The 22707-nt window shown below is 45.3% G+C and overlaps 1 protein-coding gene across 1 annotated transcript in view; it reads left to right on the top strand.

The window, feature by feature from the left end:
• ELL (elongation factor for RNA polymerase II) overlaps positions 1 to 22707 on the top strand; it is a 53758-nt gene that overhangs the window by 3896 nt on the left and 27155 nt on the right. The window contains exon 2 of the mRNA XM_063357723.1: positions 22275 to 22322. Coding sequence (XP_063213793.1) covers positions 22275 to 22322 — 48 coding nt within the window. The remainder of the gene's footprint in view (positions 1 to 22274; positions 22323 to 22707) is intronic.

Genomic DNA, 22707 nt, shown 5'->3' with positions numbered 1-22707 from the left:
TGCAGCATCCCAGCTTCGGTCTCCTGCCTCCTGCGCCTCTCTCTGCCCCTGCTACACCGAGTATTTTGAACTGAAGCCACCGGTTGATTCACTGGTGAACTTTGGCAGGTGCACAAATATTTATTGGGGGCTAAGCTGAGATAACCAAAGCACATTGCCCCTGGGCTCTGCTCGCTGCACTGAATTTTGGAACCCTGCTCTGACAGACGGGGCTTCCCAAGTTGTCTTCCCTGTGACAGAAGGTATTTCTGGGAGGTTAGGGTTAAACCCACCCCTCGTACCCATCGCTTATTGAAAGAACTTTTTCAGACTCTGCTTTTGGAGCAGGTTGTTAGAGATGCCTTCATCTTGCTGTGTTTAAAGCACGAAACACAAAATGAAGGCTCCTGCTGTCATTACAGGGTCTTTAGGGTAATGCGTATTCATGCTGACTTGGGAATTGAAAGCTGTTTGCAGGTGTCAGGAGGAGAAGAACAATCCGGCTTTCGAATCAGAATTCATTGAATTATCTTAAAGCTTTTTGCATCATTCCTCCTTCCCTGTAACCTGTTTTTTCCTGTCCTGTTAATTCACTGATGCTGTAGTCCGTCAAAATTGAAGCTATTACGACATCGGGAACATGAGTCGGTGACATGACTGAATGAATCAGAGGAGGCTGGCTGGAGAGGAAGCTCATTGTACACGTACATCTCCTTGCAATCAGCAAAAATGGGACAGGATATGCAGAACGTACCCAACTGCCGCACTCCTGCTAAATGGCCTTCGTGTGGACCTGAGCGTGGCACCTCCCCTTCGAAGGAAGGGGACAAAGAGGCGTTTTAACATTGTGCGTGAGGAATGTTTTGGCCTGTGGCATTTTCCTTTCAATTATTTAGGGTAGCTTTTTCTCTCAACCATATACCATTTGGATCTGCTCAAATTATAGATTCATCTCTATAGTTTTCAAATTGCATGGGAAAGAATTGTCTGTAATTTACATCTAAAGTGACGTACAGTTGCTATGGGATTCGGTGGCAAATTATAAACCCATTATGCTTTTTTTTTTTATACTGGTGGTAGCAGACTACAGAAGTAGGTCTAATTGGTGACATGCCAAGGAAAAATAGAAAGTTTGTGACAGAATCCTTGTGACCGATAGTGCTTTTTTTTTTTTTAATGTGATCTGCTTTTTATCAGCAAACCATACGACACCGTTAATCAGAGAAGTTGAATTGGGGCATTAATAACTTTTTGCTCTCTAACAATACTGGGGGAAGCACGCTTGAAGATTAACCCTTTAGATTTCTATGAGACTGGATTATTTTTATTTTTTAAGGTAGGCAAGCGGGGTGTTTTGGCACCCGTATCGATGGCTCCAGCAGCTGGATCCTGGCAGTTGTATTCATTACCCGGCAAGACTAAACCCTCGCTCCTTTGCAGCATATTTTGTAGTTGGTTTCTTATTCCACTTAAACAGCAGCAAAGGGAGGAAGGAAAGGTATTAGAATTTTTTCTTTACTTCTGTCTGAAGCGTATCTGATGGAATACGGTGTGCAGACGGGTCTCTTCAGAGCAGTCTGTCTCCCAGGGACCTCTCACCTGGGCTGCAGCAGGTCCTGCCTCCAGTGGCTTCTGGAGCCGGTCAACTGGCAGAGCGTGAAGTCTACGGGTGATCCTCCGACAGCAGGTTTTTTTTTTTTTCTGAACCCATCTGAAGTGCTCTGTCCTGTTTAGTTAGTTTTTGTCATAGTGCTGCTTGGCAGAGGGATGGTGACTGTTGAAATAGTTCACTTGCATAGTGCCGACTCTGTTGGGATAGCAGAAGAGCTTTTATTACTGGCGAGGGAGGGGAAGTTTTGTTTGAAAAAGCATTTGAGGTCTCGTTAGTAAATGAACATGTTATCTCCTAAACAATTTACACGTTTCAAATGATATAAACTTGGTTCTGCTTGTAACTTGTAAGCATAAACTTGTGAAGCGTCTCCAAATCCCTGGTGTTTGTGCATGTTGAAAAATGGGAAGGGACAGACTGCATGCGTCACTCTCGTACTACTTTGTGCCAGCTAATCCATGGGAGAAGAATACATTTTGGCTGACTTAGTGGTTTTGCTGCTAATGCACGAGAGAATGCATTTGAATGGATGGAGTGGCCGCACGGGTTTAGGTAGACTTTGAAGAGATACCGTATGTCTGGGATCCTATACCCAATACCCTAATTTGTGAACACGGCCGTGTAATACACTGGCTTTATTTGGTTTTTGGGAATGAGAGGAGAAGTTACGGGGGGAAAAGTGGTCATCAGCTCAGCAGAAGGTTGAGATCAAGTTACCTCTGAATAATTAAGGTTAATGCTGTTTTTGGAGGAACCATTATCTGGAGTGAACTTAATGCTAATGAAAAAAAAAAAAAGCCTGATAACTTGAACTATGCTAATATTTTGTACAGGGTGGATACAGAAGAGACATCACCAAAACTAGGCTTCTGCGTTCAACGTGCCTTAGCTTGACCTAGATGCATTATCCAGGAAAGGAGCTTGGATTTGCTGATAAGAAGAGTTTTCTATAGTAGCTCATGTGTTGCTTAGAAACATCCCATGTACATAAGGCAACTTTAGCACACCATGGTAACCTAGTATTGCCTTTGCACTGGGCTTTTTTTTTCCCCCAAAGAATTTATATAATAAAGAGCACGATAAACCCCTCGGCAGTGGGTTTGCAGAGTGGTGCTGTGTATCACCGCTGCACCGGGAAAGCAGACTTCCAAAATCCAGTCCTTTTTGCATTGCTCCAGCGAAAAGGCAGGCTAGAAAAAACACTGCTCCGTGCGCTTGGTCTCTCCTTTCTTTACATTGGACTAGTGCCTTTCTTAATTTAAAGAAACCAGCATTTGTTTAACTCAAAAAGAGGTCACTGCTTGTGAGCAGGACTTTACTTAGCTGCCCACCTCCACCCACCTTGAGTCTTCCCTGATCTGGTGCAGTCTGGCTGCTGTTAACCCTCCGCTCTCCCTCTGTGCAGCAGAGCTTTTCTTGGCTTTTGGTATGCAGGGGAGAATACTTTAGCCCAAGACGTTCATGGAAAACCAAGATGTTTTACTTTCCTTCAGAGTCTCTTTGGGCCAGCTGCCGCCACCAGTTAATCTTTCGTCTTATATGCAGAACCTGCAACCGCCCGGGGAGGCTCCGGGCATGGTCCTGGGGCACGCTGCTCTGCAGGAAAGCTGGTCATTGCGGGGAGAAGGCTGGAGCTGGCGTCTCGAAGGACGATCTGTGCATCAAACTGCGAGCAAAGGCTTGCGTTGTGCTGCTGGCTTCAGTCCCGCTTCCAGACCGCACCGTTGGGTTCGATGGTAGACGCAGACTTTCTGCTTTGGGTTTGTCACCGCACGTCACGGGGTTTAGCAAGTACCGTGAAACTTCCTAAGAACAGCCAGTCGCCTAAACCTTTGTAGTATTTAGATTTCATCAGTACAAACATCCTCTCCACTACTTGGCTCAAATATTTTGAGATCCATGTAGCTTAGCTGATAGGCCGTGCTTTGATAAGAGCAGCCACCTGACACCCATGGCAGTTTCGTTCATACAGGATCGGTGCTGCAAGGGTAGTTTAAGCTAATTGTTGTTCTTTAGCAAGAGCAGACGTGTTGCTTAAAAGCCTAGCAAAAAACCCGTCAGGATGGAAGAAATGCTAGCTCAATCCATATCACTGTGCCCAAAGGATCCATATTTCCGAGGTGGAAGACACTAATTTAATCTTTCTTCTATATTCTTACCCACTGAGGGCTTGTTCTGTGACGGGCTGCAATCAATACATTAGGTGCCAGTTGTGGTTATTTGAATCATATTTCCACATTTCAGTGTCTAGACTTTATGTTTGTGTGAGTTTTGTTGTACCTTTCCAGCTCCGGCGCTGATTTCAGTTGTTTTTGGCTCCTGGTTTCTATGAGAAAATCAAACGCGCTGTGTTTCTGTCTCTCCCAGTCCCCAAAAAGAAGGCAACAAGGGATTTGGCAGAACTTAGTTTTTTAAGCTCCTTTGCCACCATTTTTCTCTTTTCTGAGAGCGTCTGTGTGTGGATGAGCCAGGTTCTGCCATTTGGTGACCAGCAGAGGAAAGCAAAGACAAACCACTGATGGCTGGAGGTAAATCTCTCCCTGGTTCTTGCACTGAGGAAAATGTGCTGTGAAAAAAGGTATGATCTCGATATAGACAGTCAAGGCTAGAAAAAGGGAATCTGCACACGTTTTTAGAAATAAAAAAAAGTGGTAATCCCCAAAGTAAGAGCATTTGTTGAGAGTGAAGCGTCCTTTTCATTGACTGCATCCATTGTGCTTAATTTTTAGCCAGCAGCTTCCTTGCACCCGCAGATATTCGGGACTATGGACGTGACTGTATTTACACTCGGTGAACAGGAGGGTTGGTCTGTGTTCGGGAGGTCTCAGGGTTCCTCTGTGGTGCTCAGAGGGGTTGACAATGACACGGACCATGTTACGTTAACCTTATTGTGACCAGAAGGTAGGACAGGCTTCGGTAACATTAACGGTAACTGCCACAGAAGTACTGACTTGTGCAGAAAATGGTGTGTAAACCTGAGCCGAGACTGTGTTCATTTGATCCTGAAAACAAAGTTCCTGGTATAAAGTGTATTATGGATAAATCGGTGAGAGGAAATAATGTTCCCAACTCGTAATTAACTTGTAAAGCTTGGTGATGTGAAATTTAAAAGGCTTAAGTGCATCTGAATAGCAAGAAAAATTGGTCATATACTATGCAAAGAATAAAGGCTGTGGTTACAACTTCTCTATGCGTCTCTGCTTGGGTATCGGCTCCTCGGCTCCCGTTTCTCCCCTGGTGTTTGAGGTGATCCAGCTCCTTGCCAAAGCCATGGCTTCACCTCTTCCAGGGAGCCGAGCTCCGTGCAAAACTTCAGTGTAAATTCTTCCATTCTTTTCAGATCCAGGATTCGACGGATGCTTTTCAGAGCCCAGCATGGGCGGAGTAGCAAGGAAGCAAATTTTTCCACCCTGCCTGAGCTTGGGCAAGCGGAAATTGTGCCTTGGAAGCCATATAAGGCGAGTCAGTTCTCTTGCTGGGCTCACCTTTCCACTGGCGGGCTGGGGAAGGGAGCAGCCCTCGCTCACAGGGAGAGCGTAAGGTCTGCTGGGCCTTTGAAGTTGTTCCCTGTGCGTCTGACACTTGCCGGAGGTGTGGTGTTGGCAGGCCTGATTAGGTCCCGGAGACTCATTAACTCCCTGACTTGTAGGGTTTTAGCACGCTGTCCCAAAAACGAAGGCGTAAACTCATGATTCAGAATGAAACTGCTATAAAATGAGTGGAGCCGGGAAGAGGTTGAGGCAGGGCAGAGCGGAGCAGCCTGCTGTCACAGGGTTTCTTCACTTCCTTCAGCAGCGTCTGCTGCTGACGACAGACCACACCGAGCAGGACTTTGCTCCCAAATGATAGTTCTGATGTCATTAAAATAGATTTTTGAAAATACTGATGGCACCTCTTCACGCTTCCAGGGGTGTTCAGCCCTCAGAGCCGGCGAAGCCGGAATCGTGACCTCTGCTGCTGCTTCTTGCAGAATTAAGAACAACTTCTGCTCCCATAAATAGTCTCTTAAGAAGCGCGTGGGAGCTCTGCTGGCCAGTTTCTTTTGAAAAGTGCTTTCGGTGACACCTGCGGCAGTGACCTTGTCACTGTTTCCCCCCTGCGCGCTTGCCAGGGGAGCTGTGTGTCGATGGGAACGTGGTGGTCATGTCCGCGAGCTCTGCTTCCTTCTCTCCCAATAGATAATCAATAATAAAAAGAAGAGTTATCCGTCTGCTTACGTGCTCTTCGTGGTCAGGGTTTTTTATTAGGGAAGTTGCTGGTACTTTTGCTTTTCCTGCTGTAAGATCTGAAATGCTCCTGGGTTCTGTGCACCTCAGAGATGGCCTGACCGTGGGATGGTTACCAATCCTCAGCTTTATTCCAGAAATAAAAGTGTGGTTTTCTAAAGGAGAACGATGCAGCCGAGCGAGTGTATTGTAATAAACCAGTTCTCCCAGCCTGGAGTCTGGGAGCAGACCCGTGCTGACGGAGAGTCCTGAAACACGCAGCTTTGCTAAGGAAGCGGCTTTTGGTTTAATCTTTAGAAATGTGGAAATGGGAAGGGGGGGGAGGTAGTAATGGATAAAGGATAAAGTAAAACATACTTAACCTTTGTGAACGTCAGTGGGATATCTTAGATCTGTTTGAAATATGCGCTTTAGTTGACATGGAACATTGGGGTGATTAAAACTAATTGCAAACATTTTTCTAGAGGCGTGATTCTGAAATGGTTTGTGACTCGTTTAAGGACTTTGTTCTTAATGCGTCAGAATGGTACAGTAGCGATCACGGCATTAAAATCTAGAACGCTCTCTTTTTGGGTTCGTAACACAAAGAGAAAAAGTAGATTTCTTACCTAGAAGGTTTGATATTGTAGTGTCAGGCGTGTTTCCATGACCTTCGTACTGAAGCTGTGCAGTCGTTTGCACCGGAGATGTGTCTCGGGTAGGTGCTGCCTGCATCTCGCTGCGAGCTTGAGCTCTCTCGTACAATTAAGGCCATTTAGCTCAATGTAAAGCCCTTTTACTTGTCATTAAGGCTAAATTTATGGACGCTGACAGCAGGAAGAAACACACTTTTATTCTAACCTCAGATGGGCTCAGTTAAGAAAGCAAAACGTTTCGGCTAACTAGAACTTGGGTGGATTGTTATATTTAGACCAAAAATTCTGGTCAGACAATTAAGTGGCGGCTCTGTGGCCACACCGCTGCTTGTGCACGTACGGATCAGATTAACTGCCTCAACTCGCTCGCTCCAGCAAGAGAGATTCTCTGTCTTAATGTATGAAATCTCTCGGGGCTTTTGGGCTTGGACCCAGGGAGCCTTTCTGCAGCTCTGTGGTCGATCTCTATGTAGTCAGCAGTGGTGGTATGTTTTTACTGTTCTTATCTGAAATTTTTTCATGTTCATTTTTGGAATTTGCTGTAACCTGAACTTTCACAGGTGTCCTTGAGGGGAGCAAAGAAACATCTGAGTATTTTTTTTTTTTCTTTTTTGAGGTAGGTTTTTGCCAGTTCAGAAGAGTATGTTCTTTCTTTTACTGTTTGTCGCTTTATTTTTGGAGCAGGTTTGTTACCAACCAGCCTGGCAGTGCAAATAAAGATGTAGCTGGAACAGTGCGGGTTCTGTGCTTCTCGCTGAGGGGAAGGGAGTACCTCCTTTAACTCGGTAGCGGCTTCTTCAGGCAGCTGCCTTCACTTTTCTCTCGGAGAAACCGAGCACCCCTGGAAGACGGTGTTTGCGAGGAGGCTGTTGGCAGCGCTGTGTTAGCGGAGGGTATGTAGCACAACCCGGTTATAACATGGGCTTGTCTTGCTGGGTGTTTTGTGGGCAACTTCCCTCAGTGACAGAAAAAAACCCGTGGCATTTGTGATGACTTTATTGCCGACTCCTCCATGAAGATGGTGAGGTGACAGGAAATAACGGTGACATCCCTGTTGAATGCTGAGTTTCTGCTGGATTGTGTCCCCAGAGTCCCACTTGGCATTGGAGCCACCTCACTTTGCCCCAGAGCCAAAAGAAGCCGTGTCTGAGCATCTCGCTTTAGCTTTTGAGGTTGATCTGGCTCATGGGGTGTTGGTGGTCGGGTTTCTCTGGGATGCCTGTAGCATCCTGGCTCTGACTCTGGTTTATTGTAGCCTTTTCCAGTAGGGCTGGCTCTGACTCCGTGAGGAACGTCTGAAGATCGTCTTAAGTAGAACTTTGGCAGACTAATAATTACGCTTCCCTTTAAGTGTCAATAGGATATCGTTGGGCACAAGGAGAAAACTGGTCCGGGCTTGTTTTCCTGGGCTCAGCAGTGTATTAGGTGAGATTTGTTCTGGGATGGTTGAACGAGTTCGTCAATCTGATCTCGAAATTGCCTTTCTATATTTTTCTCTTGCAAGAAAAGTAGAAAAGCTGTGTGGAAGATAAGGATCATACTGATGTTTCAGCAGCTCGTTTAAGCCATCTGATGAGCACACAGGCAAGTGAATCAGCCCCGGTGTCTTAATATCTCCTAAAATAAATTAGACTTTCGTAAGCAAATTCGGTGGGTTAGAACTGCTGTATTTTCATTAAAAGATTGCAGCGGAGAAAACGCTCTTTAAAATTCAGCCTTAGGGTTGTGTTGTTCATTAACTGATAGTCACTCCTGTTTACCTTGTGTGATAAGTACAACGTTAAGAATGGCTAACAGCGCTGATGCCGTCACAGCTGCCCTTCAGAGAGAATTGCTCTCTTTTTTTATGGCTTGCTTTACTGACAGGTGGGGGGTTTTTTGAGCTAAAATAAATGCAAACAGCCAGAACGTACCTCTCCTAATCATGGAAACGGACTTTTTTTCCCCCCCCTCTCTGTTCTTAGCAGCTTGGCAACGCTGTTCTCGGTACAAAGGTCATTTAAAAATCTGACATGTCAGGCCAGCGACATACTGCTTCTTAATGAGGCTTAAAACCAGCGTGGAGCTGCTGGGTGGAAATATATTCGACTCTGGAGCAGCAGAATCGAGGGAGACATGTGAACAGCTTCCTGGGGTGGGATCTCTCAACTTTTCTTCCACCAGCCCCCCCCGTATCTCTGGGTAGCCCCCAGTACCCAAGGACTTGCAGTTCCCTTGCGTAACGGGGTTTTATTTTTTCTCTTGTTATGCAAATGAGCACAGGTGTTTGACAGCACATTCGCGTTCTCAGAAGCAACTAAAAATATCTTCCAAAATACACACACACGCACTGGTTTAAAGCAATTTCTTTCCCGTGTTTCAGAGCTGGAGGTTATCTCCTCCTCGCCTTGGCTTCTCCCTGCCCTGTAGCCACCGTCCGGCGGGATGGCGAGGTCCTGCGACACCTCCGCCTTCGTTGCCGTCTTGCTTAAACCCTCCCGTCCCTCCTCCCCGGGATGTCACTTGACGTTGAGCTAAAGCTCTTGAACCTTAAGTTCCTTGTTCTCCGTGACGCTTCCTCGGTAGTTTGAATGTCTGAGGGCTTTCGCTCTAATCCTGTTCCCCAGCGCTTCAAGCTCCAGTACTGGAATTTCAGCACCTTCAGCCTCACCTCAGTCTTTTTGGCTCTTTGACTGTTCTCCAGTTAAAACTAGGTCAGAAACCACTGTCAGCTTCTGATATTTCACTATTCCTGTTTTATAAGTTGTAACCCGGTGTTGCTCTGTGTTTCATCGCTCGCTTTAATTTTAACACATTAAATGTCTCGTCTTGCTCTGCACGAGCAGCCTGACGTAGGAGAGCTGGTGAAACCGCTCAAAATAACATCTTGGCTATAAAAGCAACGTTACCTTGATCGAGTCTGAAAAGGTGAATTATCTGTTTGTTACGTATAATGCCTCAGTTGCCAAACTGACAGATTTTTTCCACAAGTGCTCTCTAACTGTACATTTGCTGGCGGTTTGTGTACAGCCAGATTTCTAGCTGTAATTAACCAGCTTCTCTTTCTGTCTGAGTGGCTTTTGAACCTGATGGGTGAAAGAAAAATAGCTTAAAAAAAATAAAAAAACCCAAGTAATTGGAAACCCACAGATTGGCGAGGAACACAGTACAGCGGGTATGTTGGAAGTCACTTAAAATATTTATTTTTAACCAAGAGTTCCAGCTGACTGTACCCATTCAGCGTTTTTATAAGACTATTACTGGAATGGTGCTTGAAGTCTGAGCTGGGGTGCCTCAGTATTCGGTGAAATCCACCTGGTATAACTTAAAAGTATCCTTACTCCTTTCTTTTAGACAGACTTTGGTCGAGCTAGCGATATTGGAATTCTTAGGCATTCTCGCCTAAGTGGTATTTAAATGAATTCTTACTTTGCAGAATAGCTTAAAGGTTGTGGTTTTTAAATTCTGCCTGAGCTGTAATCTCTAAAAAGTTTTCCAGACCGGTGAGTTGTTTTGTTAAGCTGTTCTTAATACGCTCTGTTTTCTTCTTTCACGTGTCTCCTGCTGCTCCGTGAACCTCATGTAGGACCTGAGGGTGGCTGGGTTGGGAACCCTTGGTGTGGAGGTACCAGTGCCGCCCAGCTCTTGCTCGCAGACCTGAATGGTCTCCAGTAAACGCTGCGTGAAGGGACAGTGGCTCCATATTCCACCTGGGGGATATTAGCTGGGTTTTCACAGAGGGAGGAGTTTCAACCCAGAGGTGAAATGCTTATATATAAGGTGACACGAGGAACAAGCCTCGACTCTGAGCCTGGTTCTGCAGTCACTTCACGTCGCTTCCACAGCGTGGCCTTCAGCCTCGGATGGAAGAGCCTGGGTGTTTTTATCAGTTATGGAAACTTTCTTTATTTATGATGGGGATGAGGGGGAGTTGTTTTAAGATGTGCTATCGTGACACACTTTCCTAGATTATTTTGGGAAACATTTTCTTCTGATAGTGGAGGATTTTGTACAGCGCAAAAGCTGAACCCAAAATATTTGTAGTACCAGCCTGTTATGGAAAAGCTTTTTTAAAATTATTTAAGTTCCTGCAGTTCTAAGCATGATGGTGACCTTTTCATCTGTCTTGGGTCTGGCCAGCACTTTGGGACTGCGTGTGTGCTTTGTGGTCATTAAAGGTAGAGACCAGCCAGGTAAAGAATTGTCCATAAGCAGCTTTTGTAGGCTGGCAGTTCAGAAAAAAAACCCCAAAACATTAGCTGGTGTCTTGGGCTAAGAATGATGATTTTTATGGCCATCTTGGAAGACGCTTGGCTGGAAAACCTTTCTATTACATTTCAGTAGCAATATGAGGTGGCTTTGGTTACCTCTGCGGTGGTACGAGCCTGCAGTGACTTCGGTTGCTGACCCCCACAGCGGTTCAGGAGGGGGATTTGGCAGAATAACGTGTGAAGTTTGAAATAAGAGGAGTGTTTAAACAGAGTGTAACTGGCCAGAAGAGGAGGTGAGTATTTATGGTGGATGCTGTGCTCCGAGCAGCAGAAATAGGGAAGTCTCATCCCACAGAACTGGTCCCTCGTTATCCCTCGCTTGGTGGTGTGGCTGGATGCGTCCGTGCGGAGTGGCCACCTTCCCGCCAGGCCAGTGCCTATGAGCTGACTTCTGCTTCCCATTCCTCAGCGAGGGGAAACAAATCTTGCTATATTCAATAGCAAATTCTAAACCTTTTCAGTGCAGCTTCTTGAGATCATTGTTTTCAGTTGTATCCACGTTTCAAATTTGAGCCTGTGGGGGATGGGAAGGGTGAGGAACGGAGATGCCGGGTACTTGCTGTGGTCCTTTTTTGGGCAATCAGACCAAAACCGCCTCTGTCTTCACATTTCGCAGCCCTGATTTCGTTGTCAAAACAGAGCAAGAGCAGTATTGCTTGTATTGCTACAGAAAGGCTAATCGGTGAAAAGTACAATTTCTAAGATAGGCAATAGCGAGCCAAGTGATTTCCATGCTTGAAATTGTTTTCCTCAGCATTTTCGTAATCTTTTTGGTTCATTTTGAGAGGTGGCCGCATCTCCAGCATCTAGTAAACAGTAGCAAACCTCCCTCCTCTTCCAGAGGAAGCACGGAAGCCTTCATTCAAGGTCTCTTGTGCTAGAGGAATGGCTTTTAAAATATTAATCTGAGAAAATCTAAAACCCCTTAATGATTCTTGGCTCATAAAACTGTTTAAGTAAAGCCTTTAGGGAAAACCAGAACTGCTGTTCACCTTTAGCAGAGTTGGGAATTTTGGATGATTCAGTTTCCTTATGCCAGTTTGTTGTGTGGTTTTTTTTTTTTTCCTCAGTCCTTTCCCAATTTAACAAGATCATCTGATAGCTCCAGTAAAACCCTGCTGCAAAAACAAGCAGTGTTGCATGCGAGAGCTGGCTACCCGGGGAATTTCGAGCATGGACGTCTTAATGGGATTCTCGCCAGACTAAGGCCTCTCTAAGTCGTCCTGTAATTCAGATGTGCACAGATGCTGAAGCTGTGCTGCTGAACTTGTCTTAAGAGAGTATTTAATAATTATTTCTCTTATTAGTACTTCCAATGTATGGAAGTAGGACTGGAAATTTCGGTGTGGAATAGTGTTTCTGATTGAAAACTGTTTCAAAGCAAATCCACGTGTTCAAAAAACAAATCTAAGAGGGTTTGCTTTCCTTTGCCTGCACTTTAGAAATACCAATATTTACCTTCCTTTTTTTCTACCCTATCTTTAGCTTCCAGTATCTGCTAACAGATTTTGCCGTGCTAAAAGACACTCAGTGCTGCCCTGTAAGAAGGGGATAGATTCAGGCCATATGAGCGGACTTAAATTATGACTTAATTTTCCAATTTAAAATTTTTTTTTTTTTTCCCCTCCTGTATAAATAAGTTACTATAGGGTTGCTATTTTGAAAAAGAGGTGGGCTTAGGGATGTGTTAATTTAACATTAAATTACTTTTCTCCAAACGCCATTCAGTTGCTTACGAATAACAAAACAATGGAACTTATTTCGAGGTTCGTGCTTAATTTTTTTGCGATGAATTTGCCAGCACAGCATTATCTTTGTAGGAGTGCTTTGGGAAATGTTGTTTCAACTTGTTTTATGCTTTCCTGGTGCTACCTTCTATTGGTTTTAGTCTGAGTTACAGGAGGAAAAAAAAAAATCCCTTCAGGAAAAAGGGTAATAAACCCAGCCACTTGTGCTGAATTTTGTTGATTTCTGGTGTGCTCGTGGAAAAGGGGAAGGGGTGCTTGACCCTCTGTCTTCGGGATTGGGGTGGGGAGAAGAGGACGAGGGAAAGGTGAGAGCCTTCAGATGAATGGGCAGTTGTGATCCAAGAATGCGTCACTGACTAATAAAATTAAAATAGCTTTGAGGGCTATTGGTTCTCAGTTTCAGAGAGTCTGGAACACCCTTCAGTAATGAGTAACGGGTGCAGAAAATCCGACAACAAAAAATGAAACTTCCTTTTCAGAGAGGTGCAGTACTTTTATCAAAACTAGGGTTTTGGCTTGGAGTGAAGGAGACCTCCTGAGTCAATGCAGTAAAAAATGAGCATGACGTCCTGTGTTTTGATGATTCTTTCATTATAGACATATTTTAAATTGATTGCCAGACTGCTTTGAAGAGTTGTACTAGGGGCAGAAGGCTACATGGGGATGCAAATGTTCTTTTTTTCCCCCCAAAGCCTTTCCTTCACAAGGCTTTGGAAAGGGTGGGAGTTGGCCATTGGTCTCCTGACAGTAAAACCTGAGGAAGCAGCCCCGTCTTGTTAGCAGTGAAATTGGTGGGAGTTTGTAACGATTAAATACAGAGAATCACGCGTTAAGCTCTCGTAGCAGTCTGGTGTCAGGCGAAAAGGCTTGAGACTTTATGATTATTGCTTCTCTTGCTAGACTTAATGAGTAGGTTTCCCTTAACGCCCCAGAAAAGCAAAGGTAAAAAACACAAAATAAAAAAAGAGTGCTGTGCCGTTGGGAAATGTGCCCATAGTCTCTGAACTTGGATTCCCAAATGAGACTGAAGATACGATGTAACCGTGTCTGTGTTAATTGGGAGCCAGGGGCCCTGGATGCCACAAACCCACCTTTGATCTTTTCCTCTTTCTTACAATATACGTTCCCTTCGACCTCAGACTACGAGTCGCCTCCCGTTTCAGTGTGGATTTGCTTTCCATCTTTTGTCTTTCCACCGCGTCGAGTGGTGAAGCTGGGCCTCTTGGAAGTGGCAGCGATGGGATCCGGTGACCCAGCGGCCATTGGAAAAGAAAGTGTTATTCAGAACGGAAGTGGTTGTGGCTCTTAAAATGATCTAGGTTATGCCTCTATCCGTCCCCAGAGTGTGTTCTCCTCTTGCAGTGTCTCTCCCTGCAGTAACCTGTCCCCGTACGGGTGAGCCCTTCTCTGCAGACAGGTAGGTCTGACTCTAAAGTGTCCATGGAAGTCCCAGATCCATCATCCGCAAAAACAAACTTGCACTTTCTCTGGAGACAGAGCACTGCATCCTTGCAGCATCTCTTGCAGCCATTTCATATGGTGTTTTTGTTCCTATTTATTACAGAACAATTCTGTATCCATCTTGGTGCTCATGAAAAGAGTTACTCGGTTACGGCATTTGCGTTGCTGAAGAAATTGAGGAATAGGGATTGCAAGAGGTCATTTGGTGGTTCCTGCTCTTGGGAAGGAATTGGTCGGATGGACGTGCTGGTCCGTTTGCTGTAGCCAGGTTCTCCTGCGGCCAAACAAGGTCGCCTGCTGTGCAGTGATCCCAGTAAACTCAATACCAAGTGACAATACTTTAATTATTTCTCTAAGGAATTGAGCCTTCTTTTAACTTTCTTCCTGAAAGGCATTGCCTGAATTGCGTATACGCGTAGCGTTCCTTTCTAGTGGAAAACTACTGTACCCTGCGCTAGCCAAACATCTTGGCTCAATGATCCTGAGCCATGTGTGGTTTGTCCCGGGGTTTCTCCGTGTGTGCGGCGGGCTGGAGCTCCCTCACCAAGGGGACCTTTCACAGGATTTGTGGTTGGTGCTAAAGATGATCAGAGTATCGGTCTTCGTGTCAGAGGTATCTGTTCTTTTGGAGTTCAGAGGTTTATTTTTGCAAATACAGGATCAGTAAAAACACAGTTTGGTTCTGTAGTAGGAAGAAAAGACTCTTTTGAAGCACGTCTGGAAAGAGTCACTTGAAGTTACCAAGTTGAAATGCAGAAATTTCACTGGGCTTGAGCGTGAAAGTTTAAACTACCCTGTATGTAAAACACCACCGAGGTGAGTTGTGTTTGAATTGTTTGCTCGTGCTGGGGAGGGTTTCAAAGGCAGGACCCACCGAGGAGCTCTGTACTCGGGGCTGACGGAGGAGGCCGATGGGTTTGACAAGCTGAGGACCGCTCTCATGGCGGCACGGTCATACTGGCCAGGCACAGTGTGCCGCAGCCCATCGCCGTGGGGCTGGCGAGTGTCAGCTCCATCGAGGGTGCCGAGGGGTGTTTGGGTCCAGTTTGGCTCCCCGTGGGATATTTCTCAGTCTCTCTCTCCCTTCCCCTCCTTCCCCTTCAAAGCAAGCTTTCTGGCCCCTGCTGGAGAGCCGCCCGCAGCAGGGAGGTGTGTACCTGCTTCAGTTTCCCGATGAACTCTGCAAAGAATCGGTATCAACAAACCCATTGCCTTTTATTCAGGAAGATCTTTTTTTAACCTGGATTAGGCGAGATCAGAAGATCCAGGCATGTGAGAGGGACCAGGCTCCCCGGCTGGCTCAGCTCTCGTGCCTGTGGGGTGACATCTTGATGACAGTGGAGTTTAATTGCTCTGGGGTTTGCTGATACAAGCTATTGTCCATTTAGGGACCGAGTTTCTGCTTTACGTTGCAGGCACAAAGCATTTCAATTACGCTACACTTTTTTTTTTTTTTTTAAACTTAATCATGTGTCTTACTCTCTAAACTTTACTCAAAGGTAGCAGCTTTGTGTGTCATTGCTCAGGTTGTGTAGTGATGTAAGATTTTATATGCTTACGATGCGTCCTTAATGCAGAGCCCCGAATGTTGAAGTTCTGTAGGTCAGCCACAGTTTCCCTAATGTTAAGGGGTTTTTTTGGGATGACGTTTTTAATAAAACTTGTTTTCTATCTTATAGGGGCACTCTTGGTTTTTGACCCTGGAAAGTTAAAGCTACTGAGGAAGTGATGTTTGTGCTGTAATAGCCCACTTAAAATTATGCACTTATAAACAAGGAAGACAGTTTGTATTTTGGAGTTTAGCAATTTAAAGTTTAAAATGTACAGCTTAGCATTTTGTCTGACATAAAAGCTCTTTATCGTTTTATTGCTGCGTTATGGCCAGGACTCGTAGGTGCTTTAATATTGCAGCAATAATATGCATCCATTAATGCCTATTAGTAAGATGATAGATTATAATAAATACAAACTACAGTTCACAGAGTAATTGGTAAGTCTCCAGCTTCCAGATCTTCATCAAAAGCACCTTTTTAAAAATTATTTGTGTTGAAAGCTTGGGTACTTACTCCTGCACCAAACAGGTATTTCTTTTACATGTTGGGGAGGGAAGATGGGGTAGAAGAGTGGGCAGCCGGGCCCAGCAGACGGATGTGCTTTCATCGTTGGACAACGCTTTGCTCATCAAGTTAATAAGTGGGGTAATTCCGGGGAGGAGGAGCGAGCAAGCGCGTATGTGGGTTAATTCGGGGCTCGCCGCCCCAGGAGCACCCGTCACCCCGCGGTGCCGCGCTGCTCCTGCATCGGGGGGTTTGCAGGCTCCCATCTCGGGAAGGATGCAGGGACACCGCCAGAAGCATCCCCACAGCCATGTTTGTCACCTCAGCGGCTGACCGTTGTCACCGCGGCTGCTGGCACCTCTCTTTGAGTAGAAAGCTAAACTTTTGCTTCACCAGTTGTGGATTTACATGGAATTTCCAGGACTCTTTCCCTGAGAATGCTGTTATTTGAATAGCAAAACCAGTCGCTTGTCTCCGAGGCGTATGTAGCATGAAAAGGTCTGGAAGGCTTTGTAGTTTCGGTCAACAAAAATTATATAGGATCTATAATTTTCGAGTCTCAGCAGAGTCGATCCCATCTGCAGTCTGTTGGTGTCCCCAACTTCAAATGGGGTTGTTGGGAGGCCTTAAATTGCAGATGGAAATTGTGTAGCAGGGAGACGGTATTTTAATTCCGTGAGTAATAGATGTGACATAAAAAAAGAATATGCTGGAGGCTTTTTTGCTGCTGTGTTTCTGGTAGGAGGTAAATATAAGCCTCGAAAAAAGGGGCATGTCTTGGGAGAAGTCTTTTGTCTCTCCCTACTATGCAGTGCTGCTCTCCTGGGCCGGCTGTGGCTAATTGACTGCCAGCAAACTTCACACACAGTCACTTGAAGTTGTTGTGGATATATTCCAAGGTATTTATTTCCCCTGGGATTTATAGATCTTGCTGCTAATGAACTTTGGGACTCTGAGGTGTCTCTTGTGAGTCTGCCACAGCGAGATGTGGGATATATTTGCTTTCGTTTCGGTCTCTCGTTTTACTTTCCAAAGTCTGCGTGGTGTGTCTAAAACCAAAATGTAAGTGGAAATCTAAATCGTTAAGTTCTGTTCGGGTCTGCAGGACACCTTTTCTCGAGCATCCAGGTCTCCTTGAACTGCGAATCCTCCTGGATTGGGATCTGACCCTTTTTTAAAATTTTTTTCCTCATCCTTTGGCAGTTGTGCTGAGAAGCCGGAGGAAGTAGCGGAGGGAGCATGCCTATATTTGGACCATGCTGTGTAGGCAAAAGAAACATAAACTAGTCATAACCAAAGACTTAAAGAGGAACTTCCATGAGTTTGGGGTATCAGCGAGTCTGAAATTTATGAATTTTAATTTTCTGTTTCTTCTCATTTTTCTAACTGGCTTCCGAGGTGCTTGACCTGGCTGGAATTGCACGTGACAGCTGGAAATGTCCCCGTTAATGCCAGCCTCGGGGTTACCCTGATTTTACAGTTTCTCTGTATAGTTATTGGAATTCTTGCTACTAATTTTAAATGCTTGCAAGAAGCTTTAAATTCTGAAAATAATTCCCTTGTTCCAACATAAAGAAGGGTAAGCTTTCATTTGCTCAGTTTGCTCGGCATTTGTGACTCTTAACATTTAAGAAAACAGACAAATACACCAATACTAAGTATAGGAAATATTTTCCGTGTAACACTGCCTTCAGTCTGAATTCCAGTAAATGCCTAACAGAACTTCTCGAAACAACGTATTCTTTAATTATCCCTATTTCCCTGAAGAAACGGGGAGGTTTCCAGCTGGTTACTTGACCTGAGGATTTTAAATGTCCTTTCTGGTCCTGGGTAGGAATATCCCATCCAGCTTTTCCACTAAACGGTTTTAAAACCCAGTGCCAACTTTGATCATATAAAGTGATAGATAATTAAGTGTTTTAGAATATATCACTTTATATTTAATACATAATAACTTGTTTTATTAGTTTTACATTTAATTTTTGTGCGTTTTGCTGACACTTTCTAGTTCCTCCCACTCTTTACTCAAGCTTCCATGTGCCGGATCTGGAATACTTAAGCACGAGGAGCTGTTTGGGCATTGCCACCGCCTCTGAGAGCTTTCGGAGCACGTATTAAGGGTTACTGGCTCTCCCCTGGCCCGGAGGAGAGGAGGAAGATGAGCATAATACCATGCTAATAAAAGACAAATGTTTTGTGGGAGCTTTGGGGATGAGTTTTTGGTTTAATCTCATGACTTCTAGCATAACCCTACAGTATCTGGAGGACTGTCTGAGGAAAAGCACTTGGGTCCGTGGCGTTTGGTTCCCGTTGGTGTCCCAGAGTGGAGCTGCAGTGTTTGAAAGCTTGTGGCTTTATTTCTCCGGCGTCCCTGAAGAATACAGCGGGAGCTATCAACAGCAGCGAACTGGGCCCAGAAGCGTGGAAATGTTCTTTCCAGATAGCAAAGAAGTGATTCTTTTATGCTGGCTTGTCACCTGACATAACTGGGGTCTGTCCAGGCCCCTTTGGAGGGTCTGTTGGCAGGTCAGGTAGATATGGTGAAGTTGGGTAGATCCTGGAGAAGTACAGCCACACATTTGTGGTTTGGATGTTCCTCTGGAAGTTATTGCTATGGAGCGTTGTGGCACGGGTGGGTTCGACTGCAGGAAGGACTCTCCGGCTTGTTAAAACAGTTCATTTTCTCTTACGGTAAGATGGGAGGAAGCTTGACGCATTTTCTTAAAGATCCATTGTAGGAATTAGCAAACAGTGAAGCCGTGGTAATGATTTGCCAACCTTCTGGTCCTGCGTCAGGAAACCTTTTGTTGAAACAATAGCGAGCGGGAGCAGGCAAGAAATTAATGCGTCGGAGGTGTGTTTGAAGGGCCTCTGCTCGCTCTTGGTATAGGCACAGCGTAGAAATTTGTGCCTCTGGCCTGGCAGTGGCTTGTTCTCTGGTCCCACAGGTCCCAGCAGGGCTGCGTGTTCACGCTCGGACCTCGTAAGCAGCGCTGACGGCGCTATGGAGGGCTCTGTTAACTGCAGAGGTGAACGTCTGTACCTGGCAGCAGAAAACCTGTCCATTGGCTGCTTCGAAACACTCGACATTAGGAAGAAGTTCTTTACCCTGAGGGTGGTGAGACACTGGCCCAGGTTGCCCAAAGAGGGGATGGAGGCCCCATCCCTGGAGACATTCGAGGCCAGGCTGGATGAGGCTCTGGGCAACCTGATCTAGTTACAGATGTCCCTGCTCACTGCAGGGGGGTGGGACTAGATGGCCTTTAGAGGTCCCTTCCGACCCAACACATTCTATGATTCTGTGATCTGTTGTTTTCTTGCCTTAGATTTTTGTCTTTATCCTAATCGGCTTCTAGTAGCCATTCCTAGATACAGTGAGTCTCATGGAAAGCTGGAATTGGTTAGCTGGAAGGTGCTCGGACAGATCTGTCTTGTTTTGTCTCTTAATTAAACATAAAGGTGAGGTTTCATCAGCATCCTTGGTGTACCAAAATGTGCTGAGCGCTGTCGGCTGGTGTTCTCTGGTGCTGGCAGACCTGCGCCCGCAGCAGGACCACGCTCTTGCCCCAGGGACGAGGAGATGACTTCATTAATCAGAATGAAAGAGAGAAAGAGGAAAAGACCTTGTTCCCATTAAAGGTGGGTGGGACGGCATTTCTAGGAAACCATAACGAAGGAAGTCCACTGTCGTGGCGTCACTACGGAAGAATTAGGTGAGTCCGTAGAGGATGATGGGGGTTTTGGAAACGGCAGCAAGAACTTTGTGAAATTGGGCTTTGTCCATACAAGATCATTCAGGAAAGTTAATCCAAACGAACTGAAAATTGAAGTATGGTTTTAATTTGGTTTGGCTTAATTCATCTGTCTGCTTTTACTCTGAATGAAGGTGTCCATGCAGGAATTTAATTTCGTCTAATACAAGTACTTAAATTCATATCCTTAATTAGGTTAGGGTGTGTGTGTGTTTTCTCCATCCCGGAGCGTTCTCAAACGACCCGTAGCCAAGGAGTTGGGAGCAGTAAGAGGGACGTGACGCCTGCAAGGGGTGATGTTGCTGAAAAGCCAAGAGCCTTCCCTGTCTCTCCCCGAACGGGGAACGCGGATGGTGCAGTGACCCTCCGATATCCAGCATTTCCCTGCCATCCCTTCTGTGGGTGGCGGCGCGGCGTTATAACACCGATATTCCTACACAAAACCCCGCAGTCCCTTGGCACACACCGCTCAGGAGCCTGGAAATACTGGATTTTGGGGATTCAAGGAAATAAAGCTGAAGTTTGTCATTTATCTCGTGTGAACACTCATTTTTAAGTTTGAGATTACGCATTTAACTTCAAACCAGTTTGTATGTAGATTAGGGAATTTATAAGTTCTGTAATTAAAGCTTGTCCTGATTTGTGTAACAGTACTTCTGTATTGTTACTGCCTTGTTATTCTACTTACGTGCTTCATATTACCTTTTTATTCCACTTAAGTAATTTTACAGAATTAATTGCAGAACTTTGCAAATCCGTAATTAGCTGTACAAGATCCGCGTTCAGATTTATTTATTATTTTTTTTTGAATCCAGATTTTTTTTTTTAATGTTTCAAATGCTTGTTTGCTCAAGTATGTTCGTATGAATTTCTGGACGCGTTGCACAGTACATGCTGACACCGGGAACAAAAAGCTGGCCAGTCTGTCGATGAACAGCGCGCTGTGGTATGCAGTGGCGTGGCACTCAAGGAATTCGGTGATCTCCGTACGTAGAGCAAGATGTTGTTTATTGTTTCTTGACAAAGGTTGTTTCGGGTCTACAGAACTGGCTATACGACACAGAGGGGGTGCTGTCGGCTTCAAGCATGGTTGTGCTTTACTCACCGTCATGAATATCTCACAAACAGTTTATTTGGGGTGTGATGCAGATGGGTTAAACCGCGTTGGATGGGCTCTTCAAAGCGTGTCTTGGTGTGAGTTTATTTGTCTGTGCTGGAAGGAGAGTTTCTTGCTAGTGAATTTATTTATTTTTTTTGTTAATGTCAGCGTATTGTGGCTTAGATTCTTCACTCCTGGGCTGAAAGCCTTTGGAAAGGTTTTATGAGAGATGATAAACTTTAACGGGCTTTCGAGCTGTTAACTCTTTTGCTGCTAAACGAGAATGGCTGTGTCTGTCATCCTGGGGAAGTCGATGGGGTCGCTGTGACGCCAGGAGATGACTCCGATAGAAAAAGGATGACACAGATGCACCCTTTGGACTTTGTCTCCTAAACTCTTTGGCATTTTTCCCATTAGAACATTGTCTTCCGTCTGTGGGGCAGCGTCTTCACTCCTTCCATGACATTGCAACCTGGTTGTCAGCTCTTCTGTCCCCGTGAAGGGGATCCCACACCCAGAGTGTTTTTTCCACCCCGTGGAGCACAACTCCTGCGCTGCAGGGTCTCCAAGTGCGTCTTGGGACGTTGTGAGTGACTTAGGAAATAGAACCATTACAGCCACAGTTCTCCTGAAATGTAAGAAGTAAAACTTAGCGTGGCTTGGGTTGCACGTTATTTTGTTCCCGATAGTTGAAACCTCAGGTAAGAGTTTGGACTCCAAAGCGACTCCAAAGCTTTTGTGATCTCTGTAAAACCACAGCGAAGTGAAAAGTGCAATCCCGGTGCAGAAACTCCGGCTGAAATTCAGTGGTGTTTCTGCCTCGAGCAGATTTCAGGGGTTTTCAAAGCTTGCAGGAGTGCGACTCCGTGAAATGGAAGGGAATTAGTACGGAGGAAGAGGCCGATTGTTGAAATGGGCAACGTAACAACAGTATTTTGCAATGAAGTTGCAGTTCGCTGCTCCAATGAATTGCCAGTTTTCTGGTGGAAAAAGTTTGCTTAGCACGTTCTCGGGCCTAAGAACTGTAATAAATGTTTCCCCTCAAATATCCGCTGTTTAACTCAAAACTGAAGGCGAGCGCCGCTGCCGCGCAGCCAAGCTGTTCCGTCTGAAATGGGGGCTAGGGGTCGGGAAGGAGCGAAGTGTGGCCTGTCCGGGTATCATCCCTGAGGTTCGCTTTTTCTGCAGTAAGGGTTAATGACTTTCAGGAGTGAAGTGTTTTAACCACTGCTGATGCTACAATTTTATCCCTTTTCTAGGTGCAAACCCACTGTTTCAGGAGGTTTTGTATTTTCCCACTTGGAATTCTGTATATTTCCCTGAACCTTTTTCCTTTTTAAAAAAAAAAAAAGTATAGGTGAAAAATCAAGCTGAGTATTTTTTGGCACTGAATGTTGGAGCTTTAAATTTCTCTACGGTAATCTTTTTTTTTTTTTCCCCACTTGTTTTTTTTAGGATGCTGTGACATCAAAACCAGTAATCCAGTTTCAAGGAAGCCAAGGGGTAAGTTTGCATGTGGGTTGCCTTGGAAAGTTCTTCGCCGGCTTATACAGTTAATGTGAGTAAGGTACGTGTTCTCTGTGTCTGTCCGGTTCCAGTTCAGGGGGATGCTCTGGTTTCTGACGGTGAGAGATGCGAAGTGTTGACGCGCTCCGGGAAGGAGTCTGTGCTCCTTGATCCGCCTGGATTATATCTCTTAAAAACTTTTCCCCCTCTTTCTTTTCTACCCTTGCTAAATCCATAGTGGTGCAAAGGGCTGCCAGTGGGGAAACGGAGTTTTCTAAGGCCAGGCTATTAGGTAGGAGGAGGAAACGGAAAGTTCAGTGATGGCAGTGCCATGGTGGGTGCAGCAATCCATGGAAACCTCGGCCGTGTCCCGAGGAAACGC

The sequence above is a fragment of the Chroicocephalus ridibundus genome, chromosome 22 (genome assembly GCF_963924245.1).
Source record: "Chroicocephalus ridibundus chromosome 22, bChrRid1.1, whole genome shotgun sequence".
In the NCBI taxonomy this organism is placed as follows: Eukaryota; Metazoa; Chordata; class Aves; order Charadriiformes; family Laridae; genus Chroicocephalus; species Chroicocephalus ridibundus.
This window is presented reverse-complemented; position numbering and strand designations above follow the sequence as displayed.